This window comes from Rhopalosiphum padi, chromosome 3 (assembly GCF_020882245.1).
Source record: "Rhopalosiphum padi isolate XX-2018 chromosome 3, ASM2088224v1, whole genome shotgun sequence".
Classification (NCBI taxonomy): domain Eukaryota; kingdom Metazoa; phylum Arthropoda; class Insecta; order Hemiptera; family Aphididae; genus Rhopalosiphum; species Rhopalosiphum padi.
Window position 1 is genome coordinate 33,874,446 of NC_083599.1, and position 21,175 is coordinate 33,895,620.

The following is a 21,175-nucleotide window of genomic DNA, read 5'->3' on the forward strand; positions in this document are numbered from 1 at the left end:
TAATCACTGTACAAATTGTGAAATGTACAATTATTGTACAAATCACAAAATTTAAAAACATAATATTATAAAAATTACAGTTTTTCGTATAAAAAAATATTATTATAAAACTACTCATTACTGTACATTGTACACATCGTGATATAAAATAAAGTACGTGAATCTATAATAATAGATATATATAATATTATCCTCTTATAGTCTTATAAGTTATGAGTCGTGTTTCCCAAGTTATGTGGGATCTAACATATTAGTAAAAGTTTAATACAATAAAAATGATAAAGTTTATCTAAACGACTTTACGATACTGTTGTTCAGAAATTTAATTTAAACATATTTTAGTACGGACTAGTGCATTGTACGCGGAACTGCTGCAATATTGTATGCGATTATAGTATTATAAAATTGGGCAAAATGAGTGGTTGAAAATAATATTAATTTTAAAAATTTGTTTGATGAAAAAATTAAAAATATTAATTAAAAACTGCAGCTGAAGTAACCTATAACTTAATTGATATATTTTGTACTTTTGGAGCACCTTCAATTCTTCAGTCAGACAACGGCCGCGAGTTCGTTAATTGTATAATTACTATAATTGATGAATTAAAAAATTTGTGGCCACAACTTAAGATTGTGCATGGAAAATCTCGCCACTCTCAGAGTCAAGGAAGTGTTGAAAGGGCAAACAGAGATGTGCAAGATACTTTAAGGGCGTGTATGTCGGACAATAAATCCAATAAATGGAGTGAAGGTCTACGATTTTGCCAAGAAAATACTTTTAAAACACAACAGTTACTATAGATTCACGTACTTTATTTTATATCACGATGTGCACAATGTACAGAAATGTGTAGTTTTATAATAATATTTTTTTATACGAAAAACTGTAATTTTTATAATATTATGTTTTTAAATTTTGTGAATTGTACAATAATTATACAATTCGCAATTTGTACAGAGATTATTGTACACATCGCGAATTGAATAATGTAACTTGTACAATCTAGTTACTTTGTACAGCAACATTGTACGATTCGCAATGTATACAAAAATCACTGTACAAATTGCGAAATGTACAATTCCGGACATTGTATGTAACATATATATATATATATATTATAATACAGTTAATACATAATTATTATAAATAAAAGTTATATACCGGTTGTTCGTTAATGTATACGTAACGATAAATCTGAGGATTCCTGAACAAGTCCATTGATTCATCTACTGGTTTGCCAAAAAATCTGTCCAACAAATGTGGGTTGGACATGACTATTTGGATATAAGTACAGAAAAGTATTAGAAAATTACACATTTTTGACTTAGACATTTGAAGAATTAATCCTTGTTATAAACATTACACTAAGCAACGAACAATTATTGTTATAAAAATATAACGATTCTAAACGGAGATGATTTATTAGTCTATGATAATTAGTAGGATATATAATATTATATTTCAATATTTAATTTTACCTGATTTCGTAAAAAATTAAATTTCATACGCTCATAAATTTTTTTTTTTTGACGCTGGAATTTGTTTTACAGTTACTTGAAGGAAAACTTATGGATAACCTTGTATTGGATTTTTAACCTTAGCCCTTAGGTATAAATCACAAATAATTTATGAATTTTCAACTTCAAAATTCCTTGCAAATATTCGCGATATTGATATTTATTATTTCGTAAACATTTGAACTTTAAATGCTTATAAATAAAAATTGTGACTAGCGATTTTTAATTTTTCTTTACTACGATAAGAACAACTTATAATAAACCTTGTATTAAATTATAAAAATTTTTTATTTAGCCAATTTTTTTATAGTAATTTAAAAAAAAAACTTAGAAAAATGGAAAATTTTGATTGTATATAAATATCTTAAAAAAAGGTCAAAATATTTTGAAAATTTAATCGTAAATAGATAACGCTAATATAAACATTTAGTGAGAATTTCAAGTGTTTACAATTATTCGTTTTTGAGTTACAGCAAAATAAAAAAATAGATTTTGTCGAAAACTGATTATGCGTAAAAATTTCCGTTTTATCGTTACTTTTTTAGGGTTTTTCCTGACGCTTTTGAAAACTACTGAAATTTTTTACTTTTGGCCCAAGTACCAACTAGATGAATTTTCCTTTTTAAAGAAGGGCTGAAGTCAATAATCAAAACATTATTTCTACTCCAAATCGTGATGACAAAAAAAAAAACATACATCGTTGTAAAATCAATACATTCCTCACTTCGTGCAAAATCTAAAAGGTCAGCTACGAATGATATCAGCTCAACTAAAAACAAAATACTCTGCAGATAAAACTAAACTTTCCAATCTTTACACATTACTCAAAAACATTGTCGACGAGTGACAAAACAGAGTTCAGAAACTATGTAGTCTCTTTTAGAAGAAAAAGTCTAAAAACTAATACAATAAACTTTTTCCCGATTAAAAAAATCAGACAATAATATTTTACCCGTAATCGCCAAAAAAAAAGCAAAAAACATTCGGATATCTCTCCAAAATTATTAATTGCAATACTATTTACTAATCCTCTATTAAAAAAAATTTTGTATATTCAACTCCTCGGAACAGTGGCGTAGCCAAGTGGGGGGGGGGGAGGCCAAAGGGGCTATAACCTCCCTCGTTGGCCGTATTTTTTATATTGTTTTGAAATATTTAAATTTAATTATGGAAATTGTCTTACAAATTTTAATTATTTAAAATAGTAAATACGTTAACGAACTAAAAGTTAATATACTATCAGTATTTTTATTTTGTTTTGTTTTTGATTTTCAATAATTCGAATTAAAAGTTTTTAGCCCCCCCCCCTCCCACCATAAAAAAATCCCAGATACGCCTCTGCCTCGAAATTCCAACTTTCAACTTTTTTAATTTTATTCAACATCTAATCTCGATATTTTAGATGTATATAAACTCGTTCCCTAATGCGAATTAACTCACTACGCATTGAAGTCTCGATGTGGCCTTCGAATGAAACAATTTGAACACCACTATCTCACATCAACGTTAAATACTTATGATTTTTAATATACACAATTTAGACTTCGAGAAAATCACTCGACTACATCGCATCAAATATACACTATAGTTGGCTGATACTGCTTACGGATCATCAGAAAAAAACAATAATTTTATATTCTAAGAACATTTCTAAATTTTTTTTGGGGTAATTTACCAATAAAAGTTTACGTAAATTTACCGTAAATTCTGTAAATTTAGATAATTCTTGTATATCACCATAGGGACACCCTCAGGAACTCTTCACTGCCTCTTTCATGAACTTATTATATTATTGTAACTCTTATTTTTATTATTTACTGAATAGTAAGATGTCCATGGTTCTATCAATTTAATGAATGACTTTATATAAGTACCTTGTAATGTATTATTGACTTATATATTTATATTTTAAGTTATTTTACATGCACATAAATATTAAAAATGTACCTATAAAATAAATTACAAATTAATTAAATCAGATTCATTAGGTACCAATAACATTAACACCAAAATCAAAATTCAAAATAAATTCTAGGTTTTAGATTTATTTGTCTTTCTCTCTAATTATACCTATATAAATAGTTACAATTATAATTTAATAATAAAAAAAATGTATTGATATCATAAAGTTGTATAGATATATATTATATATTATGGTAATACACTATCAGCAGTTGTGGGAATATTGAACTTTTACGTTTTGAGTTTATATTATCAACTATTCCATTCTATTGGTATGTTATGAATATTCACCTTGTTAAGACGTTTAATTTGAGGTGTCACATGCTAATTTTTTCGGTGAAAAAATATTTACCTGTATAAAAATAATTGGTAAATTTACGCCGTAAAAATTTACCGAACTTACATCTTTGGTATTCCTATAGCAGTATAGGGGTATAGCACATTGGCGAGTCGACCTATTATTTAGTGTAACTTAAATCTCTCTTATACAACTAAAATATAGTAAAGTTATATTACCATCTTCTCTTTAACTGTTTTATTAAAATAGTATGTAAGCGTTTTTATGTAATATTATTTGTACAATATCGTTTCGATTAGGCATTACAATACAATAATATTATTATTATTTTGTTTTATTTAAGTATTTAACTAACAAAAGATCGGATTATATAATTATATTTATCGATATTCTTTAGTAATATCATCGTTTTTTTAATACTTGGGTAATTACATCATTATTGGTTTTCTATGAATATCCGCCCACACGTCTGTAAGGTGTTACACTGTTACCTACCCATCAGCGACGGATCAAGAGTTAAAGACTCCGAAGGCAAAATAAATTTTCCAAATTATAGGTTATTGGTACTAAAAATAGTTGACGCCGCGGGGCAGTTGCCCTTTTTGCCCTCCTAGACACGGCACTGTACCTACCTGTTAGTACACGGCGCATCGAACGCCTAAAATTAAACCAGTACGTTTCAGTCAGCGTGACCAATTTTTCTTAACGTGATGAATAACAATCATACAATTATGGCTGTCTCGTTCAATGGCGTATATAGAAATTAATTCCAGTGGGGTTTACCAACAATAAATTTCAGGGGGGGTTTGAACCCCTACCCCCCCCCCAATATATACGTCACTGGTCTCGTTATTTTTTGCAATCAATCGCGACGTTTCAAAATGCGGATGTGACTTTTTGAATCGTCTTTTTTATAACAAAACATTAAATTGGTGGTATGAGGAACTTCGCTAGCTTCAACTATTAATTTATTGTGTTAAAATAATCGCCTATAGTGTGCAATGACGAAGGGACATAAAGTCCGTAGTAACGAATAAGAAACATTAGGTACACGCAGTCGTCTACCACCTAGATCGACACTAATTCATGACAGAAAATTTAGTATCAATAGTATTGGTTAGGTTAGGTTGGTGTTGACAACAATTTTATAATTGTAAACTATGGTCTAGTGTTTGAAAAGTGAATGTACATTTGTTGTAAATATTTGAATGACATCAGACAATACTGTTGACTGTTGTGTAAAATGTAGAATCTTGCAATTGCAATTATTTGTACTTGACGCTCTATAGGTACACCATTTAATCAGTACAATATATTATATACGTCATGTACCTATGAAAATATTTTTTTTTTAATTATTGTGATGTTGCTTGCATTAACGTAGTTTATTTTAATTTTAAATTTGTAATATTACTAATTTCGCTAATTAAAATTTATTTATAAAACTTACTAAATTACTTAAAACAGTGTTCACAGCTGTTACATTACTTAAAATACTTCCTAAAAAAATTCATATTATTCCAATTTGTTCGTCCAATTTGGATCAGGAGCTTTTTCTTCAGACACAAAATAACATTAATTTGAACATTTTTATTTTATTATTTACATAGAGCAATAATAAATAACACTGTTGTACATTTATAACCTATGTGAAATATCTAATAAGCTCATATTTTATTATACATACCACATTATTGTTTATCAATATAGTGACTGTTTCCAAGCCTTTTGAACATAATCTGTATACCTTGCCCTCATTTATTTAACCTGAACTTATGTGTTTATTGTTTTTTGTAACAATTGACATCTTGTTTAATTTTGAGACTGAAAAATAATTCGATAACATAAAAATGTTTGATTTAAAATAGATTTTATTATTGAATCAATTTATTATTTCTTGTTTTATCAATTAAGTTATTATATTTTTATTTTATTATATGTTTATTTTATTTTAGAAAAACCAATTAAAATAACTCAAAATATTAATGGTAAATTGTCATAATTTCAATTACAAATTATTAATTAAATACAATAAATGTATAGGTTATAATCTATCACCAATTATTGTAAAAAAAAAAGTTAATTTTCCAAAGACTAAAATTAACTGAACCTTGAAAATTGTTATTTATTATAAAGATAATATTATTACCCCATAAATGATTTAGTTTTGAAATGTTGAAATAAAAGACAACCTACTACCTACTCTTATTGTTCTTTGCTGTTTGGCTGTGAATCTAAGATAAAGAAAATGCCTATTCTATAAATACCGATCAATCTCGATTTTAAATTTAAAAAAAAATTAATACTTATTTATTTTACTCAAATAATTTTATAAAGACCATATTATAGTTTTATCCAACATTTCATGAATACATAATCTAAAAGTTAAAATTAATACCTATTTGAAATGTAACACATAGAAATATTATAATATAATAATATAATATATCATAAATACCGTATTAATAGGTATAGGTATATATAGAAAAAAGAAAAATATAATAACTATTTATTTAATTGTGATATACTAGTTCATTAGGAACAAAATATTATCTTTTGTCTTAAAATAATAATATATGTATTATAGAACTTATCCAAATCCTTAAAATAATAATTCTAAGCTTACAAGGTAATGGGAATTACATATATTTTAATACTATTTTGTAAATTTTACTACACATTACATGGGTTAGTAATGAAGAATACATAATTACAATTAAATGTTTACAAAAATGTATCAATGGTTGAGTAATTTTATTTTTATTTTTACAATTGAATATTAATTAAACCTTATCTTAAAGTTGAAAATATTGCTTAATGAATTAGTAAAAACACTAGACTTTAATAGATGAAAAATATACCAAATAGGAAAAGTACAGGAAATTAAATCATAAGTAGTACTAGTTTCTTTATATTAATAATAAATCAAATATAAATATATATGTTAAGGTTAGGTTGATTATACATTTACAAAATATAAAAATGTTTGATTCTTTAGAATTCCAAAAAAACTTCATATTACAATATAATTCAAGCTTTTCAAAGGAAATGTCTTACACAATTTTGGAAACTTAACAAAATAAATTAAAAATATAAATGCATATCTTATTATTAATAATTCACAAAGCTGAGCAAAATAGTCATTTTTGACAATTAGTTAACTTAATTTACCATAAAAATATTAAAAACTAATCAATATGGCTCAAAAGAGAGTAAATGATAGGCTCAGGAGCTAAAAAAGATAAAATATGGTATCTGCAATTTAAAATAGACAAAATATGTAAATTATAGATTTTCAATTTTCAACTCGCAATTGTATACATCAAAATTAATAAAAAAAAATAACCCTATTAATTTTGACATTTTAAATTACCATTTGAAAATCAAAAGTTGATAGTAGTTTTACTATTAAATAAAAGGGTGAAAAAAATAAAAATTTCATACAGTTTGAGAAAAGCATGATACAAAATATTTTGAAAAAAAGTCAATACTTGACGAAATAATGAGTGTATTATGATTAGGGCTGGGATTTGTATGTAAATACATATTTTTACTAAAACATGATAAATTAAGTATTTCAAATTACAAATTAATTGCATGTGATTTGCAATAAAATAAAACATATTTTAACATTATTTGTAAAATGTTTGCATTTTTTTTTTTTACATATTTTGTAAATTTTGACAATTTTGGTGGTTTAGTAGTATAGTGAGTTCCGCTTAATGTGATTCTATTGGTTCAGATAATTTTGATTTTATTAACCGGTTGATTCCATAAAACATTTTTTTTTGAGTTTAAATTTATATGTATGATTAAAATTAGATTGAAATAAAATACATTTAAAATCAAGTGAAGAAACTATCTATTTTTTATTGTACTTGAGAATCTACTAATTTCATTTTCATATTAGCCTGAAATTAAAATCCATATTCAGTTATAATATATACATGATTTTTAATTATTTAAAAATAAATAAATAATAATGTATGTACTATGTACCTATAACGGCTATAACTTTTGGAACAACTGAAAAGTATCGTTTTCGAAATATTTTTGAATAGTTCCTTTTAAATTGTTTAAAACAATTCTTGTTTCTTTTTAGTGAAAGTTTGAAATACCATTAAAACGATAAGAATGTTCTTAAAAATGATTCAATTATCTGGTACTTGGTGATTCTAATAAAAGGTTAATTTAACATTAGTAACATAAAATCTAATTTAGGATTTTCAATTTTGATTCCAATAAACGGTTGATTCTATAAACCAGTGATCACATTAAGTGGAACTCACAGTATAATACATTTAAACTTTGATAATAGTACTCATACAAATTGTAAGGGTATAATGCATATAGGAAATAAGTATACGAAAGTTTTAGTTAAATAAATAACTTATTTATAGTAGTTTATCTTATTTGTTTCTGTTCGATAACTTAATGACCTTAGATTACACTATATATTCAACAATTATTAGACAATATATTCACAAATTTTCAACAGTGTTAGTACTTGCGTTCTCGTGGTTGTAAAAATATCATTATATTTTATATTTTTTGAATTAAATTGATTAGAAATTAAAAACCATTATTTATATATGATTCAAAAATGATTTAGAATTTAATTTTAATTTTACACGTTAACATAATTTTAAAATTTTCTTTTTACATATTTTTTATTTTATACTACATATTTTGGTCATTTTAATTATATTTATATGTACATATTTTTGGTTTTTTATTACATATAAATCCCAGCCTTAATTATGATAAAAGAATCACCCTGTAGTTAAGATTTCTAGCTAGGTCTGCTATAAGATGAAGCATATAGAACACAAAATTAAACTCCAATAACTTCCAATCTTTACAAATTAAATTAGAAAAAATGTTAATTGATACAGTTCATAACTTAAGTTAGAAATTACTTTTATTTAGATTAAATGCTCATTTTTTAAAGTGAAAACCTAATACATTAGTTCAGGGTCGGATTGGTCTGGCGAGCTAACGAGGAAAACTCGGTGGGCCGCTCAAAATATGGGCTGGTTTTTAGTGTTTGGTCGTATTTTTTTATTTTTGTAATAAATTAGTACAAACATAGGTAGAAAATATAATTGATTTAGATTATTTAAACTGTAAAGTAGCTGTGGGCCGATATCTAGCAAATTCAGCGCTGCATTAGTTTGACGGTATTATAAATTAGAATTACTTTAGTTACTAAAATAAAAATACTAATCTGACTAATGACTGCTCTGAGATAGATGTTATTTAAGTATTCATAAATATTATATCTACATAATTCTGTATATTACATTTGGTATTTTAAATTAGTTTTTATTCTACGCAGTTATACATTTCATTGCAATCAGTTATATTATAAACATTAAATATGTAAATGAAAGATGAGCGCCCCCTCAAATTAAAAAATGCCCACAAGGGAGCAGTAGCGCCCACGTTGGAAATCACTGCTTTAGTAACTTAAAAAGTAACCTACTAACCTGACTAAATATTGCCCAGCTTTGATAATTTGCAATAAAAAACCTTATAGCTATTATGAAAAAATATAAGGAGTTGATAACTTAATAGTACTGATTGTATAATTATTGCATTAATTTGTTACTAAGTGGTAAATATTAAATTGAGCAATAAAAATTATGTATGTTAAATTCCTACATAAAAAAATTTTTTGTTGATGATATTCCAGTTAATTTATGCATAGCGACCTATAACAAAAAATAATTGCGTTATGGCTTATATATAATAATAATAACTATACATTTTCTATAGAAAAGAATTATTAGAAAAGAAAATTCACTCATTTAATTTTTTACATATTACACATACATTATTTGGTACACACAGATGTATAACAAACCAAACTTAAAAATTCCTTAAAAGCAAAATGATTGGAGTGGGCTGGAGTTAGTAAGTCTTAGTAGTCTTACAAAAAATGTTTTAATTATAAACCCAAAAATAATTCGGCCAAAGGGAATAAGTCACTAGTGGCATTTAGAAAAAAAAATCTCAGATGTTGATGACTTAAAGAAATATAAAATATACAAAATGCAGATTAAGATAGTTAGAAAAACTTAATAGATAAGGTATTTAATACTAAAATATTGAAAATAAGAATAAGCTTAAAAACATTAGTTTGTTGAATAAGGTACTAAAATCAAATGTTTTTATTGAAAATGCTTTACTTACAGGGTGACAAAGAGCGTGAATTTGACCTAACATGGAGATATTTGTATTTAAACGATGATGATCTTCTTTCTCTGTCTTCATATCTTCTTTTTTCATTTCTGTATCTTTCATGCACACAGCTAAAAACAAATATTTGTTGATTATATCTATGCACATTTAAATTTTTATAGAACATTTTTGAAAGCATAAATTACAAGAAGGTATATAATTTATGCATTAAATACATCTAACTGTTTGTGTGCGTCAGTCACATAGTAGCTTAGTCACATTATTTAGCAGCTTTTATGACACATAATGTTAATAATGTCGGCATGGCTGGCCTATGGTACCTACTAATTAACACCCTATTTAAATATCTTACTAATAAAAAAAAGTTGTCTGCTAGAATTAAAGTATTACATATTAGTAATATGTATATGATATTACCTAATGTTTCATACTTCAACAATATAATATGTTAAATACATTATTTACAAATTAACTTTTTAAATTGTTATACCTATCATATGATAATAGTTCAGGTTTAAATTCCATTTGATAATACAATCATTACAGTTGGGTTTATTATAAAATATTGATAAATATTGATTTTAAATGTTGTTAATAATAATATATTATTTTTCAATGTTATAGCTTTGTGTCTGTAATCATATATTAGCATATTGCTATACATTTAAGCCTATGTAGGTTAGTTCTTAACTGTTACCTAACTAATTATCAATCTACTTGTGTCTCATATTCAATATCTATATAAAAGTATAATAGCCAGACCACCAGACTGATAACATTAATACAATTTAAAAATGGGTGATTACTAATGTGAAATTACAATAAGTTATATACTTTTATGCCATTATACAACATTTTTAAATCTTACTTAGAAAAAAAAATCAGAAAAGTTTAATTGTGGATATATATTTTTGTTAAGCATACAGATTTTGTTACTGTTGTATGTATACATTTAAAAATTATGTTTCTGAAACACGGCGCATACCTCACTATGTGCATCACTGTTTGAAACATTATTATAAATTATTTGTTAATTAATAAATTTAAGAAGTATTACTACTTACTCGTCATTTTTATCTTGATTATATCTATCAAAATGTTCACCGTGGTGATATCTATCAACACTATCTTTTTTCATTCTAAAATTTAAAAAATTGCACGTAATAAGAATGTACGTATGTATGACACCTGATTAAAAGTATGTAAAAATATAACTACATATTTCTGCCCACATAAACGCCGCGTGTTAAACTATCATTACGTGGACTAAACGAAAAATCAATTCGAATTCTCTGGCCATCAATTACCATGCCTGAACATTTTTCTTTAGCCTTCCTTGCATCATCGATGTATTTGAAATACGCAAAACCAAAACCTCGAGACTTTCCGCTCTGAAATAAACAAAACAAATTATAAAGACTGTACCAACCTTAAGAATTTTAAACTGCTTACTTTAGCATCCATAACAATATTGATGCTATCAATAGTACCGTATTTACTAAATACTCTGTGGAGTTGATGTTCGTTAGTGTTACAATCTAGACCAAATATACCTAGACATCTATTACTCTTGTCCTAAAATAAAAGAATAAGTAGGTAATTTTTATTTGAAAAAAAGTGTTGGAAATAGCTTTTTAATAGAATGTTAGTCAGTTATATATTTATTGTTTACCAAGGATCTGATTCGAGAGCGGCTGCGAAAACTGCGGCGACCATTACTAGAATACGAACTTGACCTGGAGCGTGAATACGTCGATCGGCTCTTGTAATTACAACTACTGCGGCTGCGTGATCGAAACGATGATTTGGAACGTGACTTAAAATCATTGATTGGTGACCGACTGCAAGACTTGCGATTTCTCTGTGAGCTGCTGCGGTTTCGTTTGGAAAAGGATCGGGATCTAGAGCGGGATCTAGAACCCTCATTTTTCTTCTAAAACGAAAACAAACCCAACGGGTAAATATAGATAGATAGATAGATATGGTTTTTTCAAAGCAAAACAGAATGGAAGGCACGATAACAACAATAGTGCGAATAATTATTATTGGTTATAATTAAATAGTTTTTAACGTGACAAACTTAAGTATTTTCAAGACGGAATTTATCACGAAATCGCGAAAAGGGCGGGGAAACTGCGCTCACTACGTGCGTGGCAGCGTTGGCGAGCTCAGAAAATTTATGTGGGGGAGGGGGGGGGTCAAGTAAAATTGAAGGATCTTGACTTTTACCTAACTTGACAATTTGTTTTTTTTCTAGTTAACAACAAATTCAATTTATAGATTTAAAGATTACATAGCTAATATAGATACTATATGTATACTAATATATAGGGCTCGGAAGTTGATGCATGTTGGATTTTTTTTTTTTTGGAACTTTTTAGACGATTCTCTCCTGGCCACAAATTTGTTTCATTAGCATGTGAATCTGAACAACTAATTTTTATTTTTTATTATTTTGCATTTGTTGGTGTTAATTTACTTTATAAGTCATTTTCCCACATTTTTTAGTCATTTTTACTGATTTCACATTAGTTTACTTCTTATAGTTTATTGTCGACCAATATTCTGATAACTTACTTAAAACTTTAAAATCATCACGGACTAAGATTAGTACCTATCCGATTTTATCTCACTGATTACAGTCGTCGTCCTGTTGTAGTAAATATTATTGTAAGTACCTAAATTTGATTATTTTTTCGTAATATTTTCGAAATTTCGAAAATTAAAACGTCGGTTAGTGCTCGTCTACGCTTACTATGTTTGTCATTTTTTTATTTAATTTTTAAGGAATTTTTATATCATATTTTGTGTAATTCGTTAACTTTGATAAATGTTTATAGAATTTTATAGCAAAATAGAGTGCAATTAAAAAAATATATATATATTTTTATTAATTCAAAACAGATATTTTTATTTATACAATTATTTTTAGGTCAATTGTTAATGGTTTTTAGATCATCAACTTCCGAACCGCCCTACTAATATAAAATATACGGTCTATACGTCTGGTCTAACTGCCGGACGAGTAAAGAAGCTTGTAACATAGGTACTCGATGTTGGAAGCATTTAACGATAAAATACGAATTGGGAAATTTTATGAAAAAATAGATAATAATTCGACAAGTACTGCAGTACATTATAAAGATGCATTATTTCTTTTATAATTAAAAATAAAAATAATACGGTCAATGGTGTGGGGAGGGGAGGTGAACACCCCCCCCCCCCCTCACCCCGCGAGTACGCTACTGCGCGGCAGAGTATTTGGGAAGTTACTCACCTCGGGGACATCCATTGTCGACGCTCAGTTCACGTCCACCAGCACTAAAAATCACCGACTAGAGACAAGAATATCGGTGATGCCGCAGAAATCTGATATGGCTGCTTGTACAACGTCAACCGCCAGTACGCTCAGTCGCTGTTGCCGTTAAAAATATTGAATGAGAAAAAAAAACACGAACAGTAAATTGGAATCACGCCAGTGACGCGGACACTGAGAACAGTGAAAACAATGAATGGACCAGCTAGTAGACGATCGGATTACTGCTTTATCGTGACGTAACCATGGAAGCGGTGTTCTTTCATCAGTGCAGCCAACACCTGTGTGTAATACCATCTTCTAATCCCTAAGCATCCTACCACCGATATTGGGGATCATTGTTTATTTTTTATTCATATTCTGTAACAGTTTTGTTTAGAAAAAATTAATGTTTAGGAAACGAAAAAATAATAATAACAACACGAATTTGTTGATAGCATCATCATGTGGATAAAATGCCAAATGTATTATGATATTCATCATAAATAATAAAACTAAAAATATATTTTTAAAAGGGAATTCCAATTAAACAAGTTAAAAATCATTTTATTTCCATGATATAAGTATGAATTTTGTTGACTATGCTATATTTGATGATATAATTGAGTGGTGTTCACGTGCTGTGTCCAAAATATAAACGTGACAGCAGTAAACTGTTCTTCTCAAACATTAATTTAAATAAAATATAAAATATAAAATATATATTAATTGAATAATTATAATTCTTTGGCTATAGATTGATTTAATTTTTATTCAAATATTCCTGTTCATTAATCATTAGGTACTTTTATTTCACTTTGATTAAATCCTAATCTTTGAAATTGAAGTCAAACAATGATATAAATCCTTACAATCATAATAAAGTAGGTACTTCTTTCGAGCATATTATAATAATAATACATATTATTTTTTACCTAGGTACCTTTTATAATTATAGCATACAAGTTAAGTGAGCATGTTGCACAATGAACACTAATAGAAGATGCTGAACCAAAACTTTCATGATATCTTTATTATAGGTGAAGACATTCTTATTTCTTATAGTGTTTCCAAAATCTGCAAAAATCAATAAAAGTTCCATATGAGTCTTACATAATATAAATAGATATGAGAAAATTTTGTAGATACACTCAAGAGTGAAATATTAAATTTATATTTATGTGGATGTCTTATGTTATTCAGCTTTTTTTGTTCTTTTCTGAAAATATAAAAACCTTTATTTTTTTGTTAAGAGAAAATTTCTTTAACATTTAATGTCTTGTACATTTCATTATCTCGAATTCTCAAATTACATTAAAATATTTGAAATACTTTTGAAACTACCATTACACTAATTAGCATTTTGCTCTTAGTAACTCGAAATAAAATTAATAATCATTTTTCGTTATCTCGAATACATAAATAATATTTTTATTACGTTAAGAATAAAAAATTAAGCAGTATATTGAGTATAGTGATTGTGATTGTGAAATTTGTAATCATTCATAATTCAATATTCGACATAACGAAAATCTACTACTTATCATAATTCATTATGAAGGTTTAAGTAATTTACTTACTTATAATTCCTAGAAGATGTAAAAACCTAAAAATTCGAGATATTGACGTTCGACATAATAAGAATTTACTGAATTTGCTAGTAGACAGTAGTTCACAAGAGTACCGAGCATACATTTTTTGCAAAAAAAACAATTGCAGGAATATACTTACGTTGTTTGATTTTATTTTTGTCAAATATTTCTATATGTATGTATGTTATTTATTAGATGATTCTGATTAACCTGATTAGTTGTTTTTTCCTTTTTTTATTTGAATACAATTTTATAATTTAAAATCTTTTTTTTATATCTTTTATAGCCTTCTTTATCTTGGAGCTAATTAATTTTTTGAAGACATATTTTTTTTATTTATTATTAATTTTTAATTTGCAACATTTTCAAAGACAAGTTGTGAACAACTTGACAAATTGACATTTACTTGGATACATTTTAATATTGTTTCCATATTGCAAACATTCACAGTAACTATTTTTAAACCAACCATAGTGCAATACCTTCCTATTGCGTATGAAATAAAATAACTCTTATGTAAATATGAATAAAATATTACAATGTTTTATTAAATCGTGTGTTTGAATATTTCACGACTTGATTTTTTTTACGTAGATTTGAACAAATTGAATAATAATAATAATAATTATATCTCAATTTCCGAAACTAATGGTTCTATAGGTACCCAGTTTATAAATATACATATAATATACATCTATACCTATATATATATATATATATATATACATCCAGTATGTAAATAAATTGGAAAGTCAGTAGCTGAAATTCAAAAAATAATGCAGATATTCTAGTGCAGCTTTTTTCAATGTAATATTTGACTAATAGACTTTTACAATGATTTAAAATAAAAAAAAGTTAAAAAACAAAATTTTTTTTTGATATTTTGTATAGTTTGCTTTATTTGTAATATTAGTTTGTAATAGAAATTTCTGTCGTTCATTCAATATTTAACTGATTTAAAAATTGTTTTTTTTTCAATATTACAAATAAATAACTGTACAAAATGTCAATTTTCAAATTTTCAAAAATTTTTTGGAAAAAATCAAAAAAAAAAAATTAAGTGGTAAGTATTTGACTTTTTTATTTTAGATTATTGTAAAAGGTAGGTTATTAGTAATATATTACAATGAAAAAGACTGTAAAATATCTGTATTATTTTTCGAATTACAGCTACTGATTTTCCGATTTATTTACACACTATATATAATATAGGTATCTACATGGCTACATATGATTCATATGTTTATAAATTTATGTATAATACTTACCTACTATACAATTCAGAATTGATAGAATTTGACAGAATTGACAGAATTCTATATAAGTATAATCATTATTTTAAAAACCATTTTTTTAAATTATAATTTATACCAATGTACCTATACTTAACGATTATAGGATATTTTAAAACAGTGTCCATTAACTTTAACTGTTATAGTCATATTTTGTTATTCATTAAAACGATGGGCCATTAAAAACTATTCATTCCAAAAAACCGCTGTTTAGTGTAATTATACGCAGACTTTAAACATTTTATGGTCAAATCGACAGATAAGTCTACTAATAATTGGAATTAAATTTTAGTGTTTTTTTTTTTTTTAATAAAATATAAAAAATAATATAACAGTTTAAAATTCTTATATTATTACAATATATTGAATTTTATATTATTAATAATAATATATAATAATTTATTATCATTGCCATTTAACTAGTAGGTATACAAATTTGGATATAGTTATTATTTTTGATTTCAACAAAAATAGTCTGGTATATGAGTATGATCACTACAGATTCAAAAATACAAATAAAATACAATTTAGTTTTTGAATTGAACGAACATAATCATATATTACATTTCCCTGTTAATTCATGCAAAAAAAAATGACCAACATTATTCGAGGAGGTCCTATAGTACATATAAATGCAACGATAGGCAAGTTAGTGAAAATAATTGACTTAAGTCAAAGGATCAGAAGATTGTTAAGTTAGAAATTGTATTAGTTAACAAATAATAAATTTAACTTGCTAAGTTTAAAATTAATATTATGAAAAAATATGTTTACTTAACTCAGTTTAAATAGTGTTAATCTAATTTTTTTTAATCAAATAATACGTAATTCACATGATGAATAATAATTGTATGCTTTCTAATTTATTAAATTCTATAATAAACAATTGTATTATACTTTTATTATAATGTATACGGCGACGTACATATACCTGTGTTTATTCATACAAATCTCAAATAATAATTTGATAAATATTATTATTTTAATTCAAAATAATTTTTATTAATTTTTATTTTTATAAAAAAAACTGACTAATAAAATATTTTTTTTAAAACTTTGAATTCAAATTTTAGAATCTCTTAATTTAAAAATATAATTTTACTTATATAATACTTATTTATAATACAAATAACGAAATACAATATAATATAATTTAATTTAATATTAAACCGTATATAATCGTTTAAATCAGTAAAATGAATACCAACTGTTTGATATAATTTATATTATATTTTAATTTATATATTGAGATATATCAAAAACCTTAACAGAAGCCCTTTTAATTTTGAATCGATGGATTATTTTTAAATCAACTAACAAAAGCTAAGTTATTTCAAAGGTATAAATTAAACAAATTACATTCTTAAATTGATTAGAAAATAAACTAACTAATTATCTAAGTTAAAAACTTAAAAAATGAATTTTTTACCTACCTTTGTATAAACGTACCACATGTACTTGAAAATTAAATGTATTTACTTATTTTTGATTTAAATAATTTAATAATTGTACCTATCTAAAAATAAATACAAGTTGGCACTTATTTCACTTTTAGTTGTTATCCATAATGGGCGGTCGCGGTCGAATGTTTTTTCATTCAATTTTCTGTATTTACGTTAGATGAATAGACATAATTTTAATTTAATAATTTAATTCATCTTAAAATACTTTGAAGTTAGACATTGAAAAATTATAATTTATATTGTCAATTTAAATAACCTACAAAATTACCGAGTAAAGAGGAATGAGATTTAAAAAAAAAGCCACTTGATATTAATTATATTATTGTTTGTATGAGTATGAGTAATGTAAGTATGTATATAATTAAAATCTTAACAAAACGCCCATCATGTCATATCGTCCGATTTCTATCACAGCTAGTGGTCTACCGATTCGACCGAGTGAGTAAGCCAAAAAAGAGATGTGGCTTGGGCATCATTATATTTTAAATAGAACATTAATAATGTTATTATTACAAAATATGTGAGATGGAAAATTTACGTTAAAAAAATACCAATAATTTAGTAAAAGTGATAAAAATGGTAAATCTTTCAGCAATCGTTTTACTATTAGCAAACACGATTTTTATTTCTACATTTGTATACTTGTAAAATTTAGTTCTTTCTTATAATAACAATAAATAACTAAAAATTGTTCTTTATTATTATAATTTTTTTTTTAAATAGCAAATAACAACTTATAAAAATTATAGCAAGTATATCAGATTGACAATTAATGATAATACCACAGTAATTTATTTTTGCGACTTACTTAGAGTTAGTAGAAAATATGATTAGTAGGATAATTTATTATTGAATGATTATCAGTTGATAGAAAGACAGAAGATATTTATTTACAAATCTGGAAAAGCGTTTTTGATTGTATTTGATTTGAGGGGTCACACAACATGTTTTTTTTTTTGTAAAAAATAATTTACCAGTAAAAAAAAGTTAGTAACGTTTATAGTAAAAGTTTACCTGGTAAATTTGCAGCACTCACTGTTAACGTGAAAGATAAACACATGTCCCTGTGTTAGGTTGCCTATATGAGAGCAATTTTAGGCGTTATTTATGCGTTCTTTTATTTTGATTTATTTTGTGATAATACAAGTTTATACCATAGATTAAATATACTAGTATATACCACAGAATAGAATAATATACTAGTATATTTAATCTATGTTTATACGGACAAGATTATTTTTACGAGCATTCGCGTAATTAAAAAAAAAAAAAATTTGTCTCTTTGAATTTATAATGTGTTACTATAAATGATTATAGATATATATGCTATTCAAAAAGGGTTTACTGTTCTCATACCTATCAGTCTGTCACCAATTCGAGCGAGTTGTTCTCGACTTCCGAACGAGCGAATAATAAAGATGTCTAATGTCTTTTGTGTAGGTAAATAATATTATATCTACTCCGCAGGTACGAACGTGGAAAATCAATATTAAAATATGTATCGTGTTCAAATAGGTAGAGTGCGACGTAATCGCAAACGAATGTCATCGTAATACAACAGTAATGCTCAATATTATTGTTAATATTATTGTTCTGTGTTTGGTAAACTATAATAGGTATCATTAGTTAATCTATTTATTTGATATTATTGTTTTCCGTTAAACGTTAAATCAGAAAATTTATAAATATATTCTGTTTGATCGGTTATCCGTTCGACTATCGTCTGATCCGCCGAAAGACATTCTAGCGTGCTAATCAAGTACTTTATACTTGTATGAGCCATACAGACAGGTTAAGTTAAACCACACGAGTGCGCCACGTGTACCTCCATTTATTTACAACTTTTCGGGCGTTATCGTTATTTGTATATATGAGGATGTGGGCGATTTATTTTTACGAATAATTAAAATTATCGATATAGGTTTTCGGTATAACATTTATCGAAACGGCTTTATATGGTCTGCAGTTGCATAATATATTATGTGTTCAATAAAATGTTCTGATTTTGGTTTTTGTAAACCGAAACGGCTGTCGTGATCATCATATAAATTAATTATATAAGGGTAATACATTATATACATTAAGGTGTCACAATCGTAATCAGGTAAGTTTTGTTCAAACATTAGGTGTTTTGCAACGGCGTGTGGATTTTGTGAAGTACATAACGAAATCAATGGATGATTTTGATTTTCAATAACGTGATAACTTTACAACACGTCTGCATATTATGTTATGACGATTGGAAAATGTACTTTACTACAACCAGGGTTTGAAATCAAAATAAGATTTTTCGACTTGTATTTCAATTTTGCTCTAGTTTTTTTAAATTTAAATTTAATTATAATAATTTATTGATTTTATGATTTTAAAAATTATTTTTCATTTTTTTGATAGTTTTAATTTTAATTTTTAAATTATCACTAACATATTTATGATTCCAATGTTATTTTTAAATTTTTAAAAGTTGGTTGATGATTTATTGCGTGGCAAATCGACCGTTACTAATTTATTACATTTAAACATCTATGAAATGATTACAATTATAATATATTTAAATATTAATATTAATTAATTTAATATATTATAACAATATTATATTTATATTTCATATGCCTGATGTTAAGTGTTAGCTATTATTGAAATCAATTTTTTTTTAATTTTAAATTGATCTGTTTATAATACGGTTATTATTTTGATATAAATTATCAATCTAAATTTTTTACAATTTCAATATCACTTGAATTTTTAAAAGATTTTTAACGATATTTTGTTCATATTTAAAATTGATTTCAATTTTCAAGCCCCATCAGTGGCGTCGTTTCAATTTTTTTTAATACACATATGGCGTATAGAGCAGGCCACTTAAGTGCAAGCCACTATCAATTATTCAGGCCAATTAATTTCTGAAGTGGGCCAAATTACTACAATATTGGATTTTAAATACCCTGCGCGGTCAAAATGACGACACTGAGCCCCACTTTACACGGATAAATTAGATCGACTTCGTTCTTCGAAAAATCATTGTTCGTTATATTTGATCATGCTCGTATACTAACATTAAAGTTCAAATGTCGATAACTGTTTTATCTTTTACGGAATACTATATATCTATATTCTATACATACACGGCGACTATACTCACTATGATTTTCTTATAGATATTATCATATGGGACGCAACCGTTTCCGTTTCGTATGCGAATCAAATTTTTGTTATTACTCCGATTTTGCATAGTTATTTGTCATTTTTGATTTGTTAGGCTGTTTTTAGGTAGGTACCTACTTTTTGTTTGATAGATTTTTTTTTATTATAAAATATGCGAAAAATCACCAATTTGATATTTTACACAATGACACGAATTATGATGCACATAAGCCCACGGTATATTATTGTGGCAAGTTGGGTCTTATATTTTCATACCTATACCAATGGTAACTTCAGTTAACAAATCATTTAAACATATTACTAAATAATGTACTGCATAAAACAAGTTTAAATTATTTTAAAGTAATATTACATTCCATACCTATGTCATGAGTATAAATTCATTT

At 26.0% G+C, this 21,175-nt stretch overlaps 1 protein-coding gene across 1 annotated transcript; it reads right to left on the reverse strand.

Annotated features, from left to right (window-relative positions):
* Positions 1–8,468: 8,468 nt before the first annotated feature.
* LOC132926548 (transformer-2 protein homolog beta-like) lies at positions 8,469–13,511 on the reverse strand. Its single transcript, XM_060990910.1, has 7 exons — positions 13,260–13,511; positions 11,655–11,915; positions 11,435–11,557; positions 11,201–11,373; positions 11,047–11,121; positions 9,974–10,092; positions 8,469–9,492 (listed from the first exon to the last, which is right to left on the reverse strand). Exons 1-7 carry the CDS (start codon positions 13,272–13,274, stop codon positions 9,479–9,481), a joined length of 780 nt encoding a protein of 259 aa, XP_060846893.1. The 5' UTR covers positions 13,275–13,511; the 3' UTR covers positions 8,469–9,478.
* Between the last annotated feature and the right edge of the window lie 7,664 nt (positions 13,512–21,175).

Excerpts from the sequence above, each read along its gene's own strand:
- LOC132926548 (XM_060990910.1), bottom strand. Across the intron at positions 11,374-11,434 it reads ATATTGTTATGGATGCTAAA|AGCGGAAAGTCTCGAGGTTT; the intron begins GTAAGCAGTTTA and ends TGTTTATTTCAG. Across the intron at positions 11,122-11,200 it reads GTTTATGTGGGCAGAAATAT|AATGAAAAAAGATAGTGTTG; the intron begins GTAGTTATATTT and ends TTTAAATTTTAG.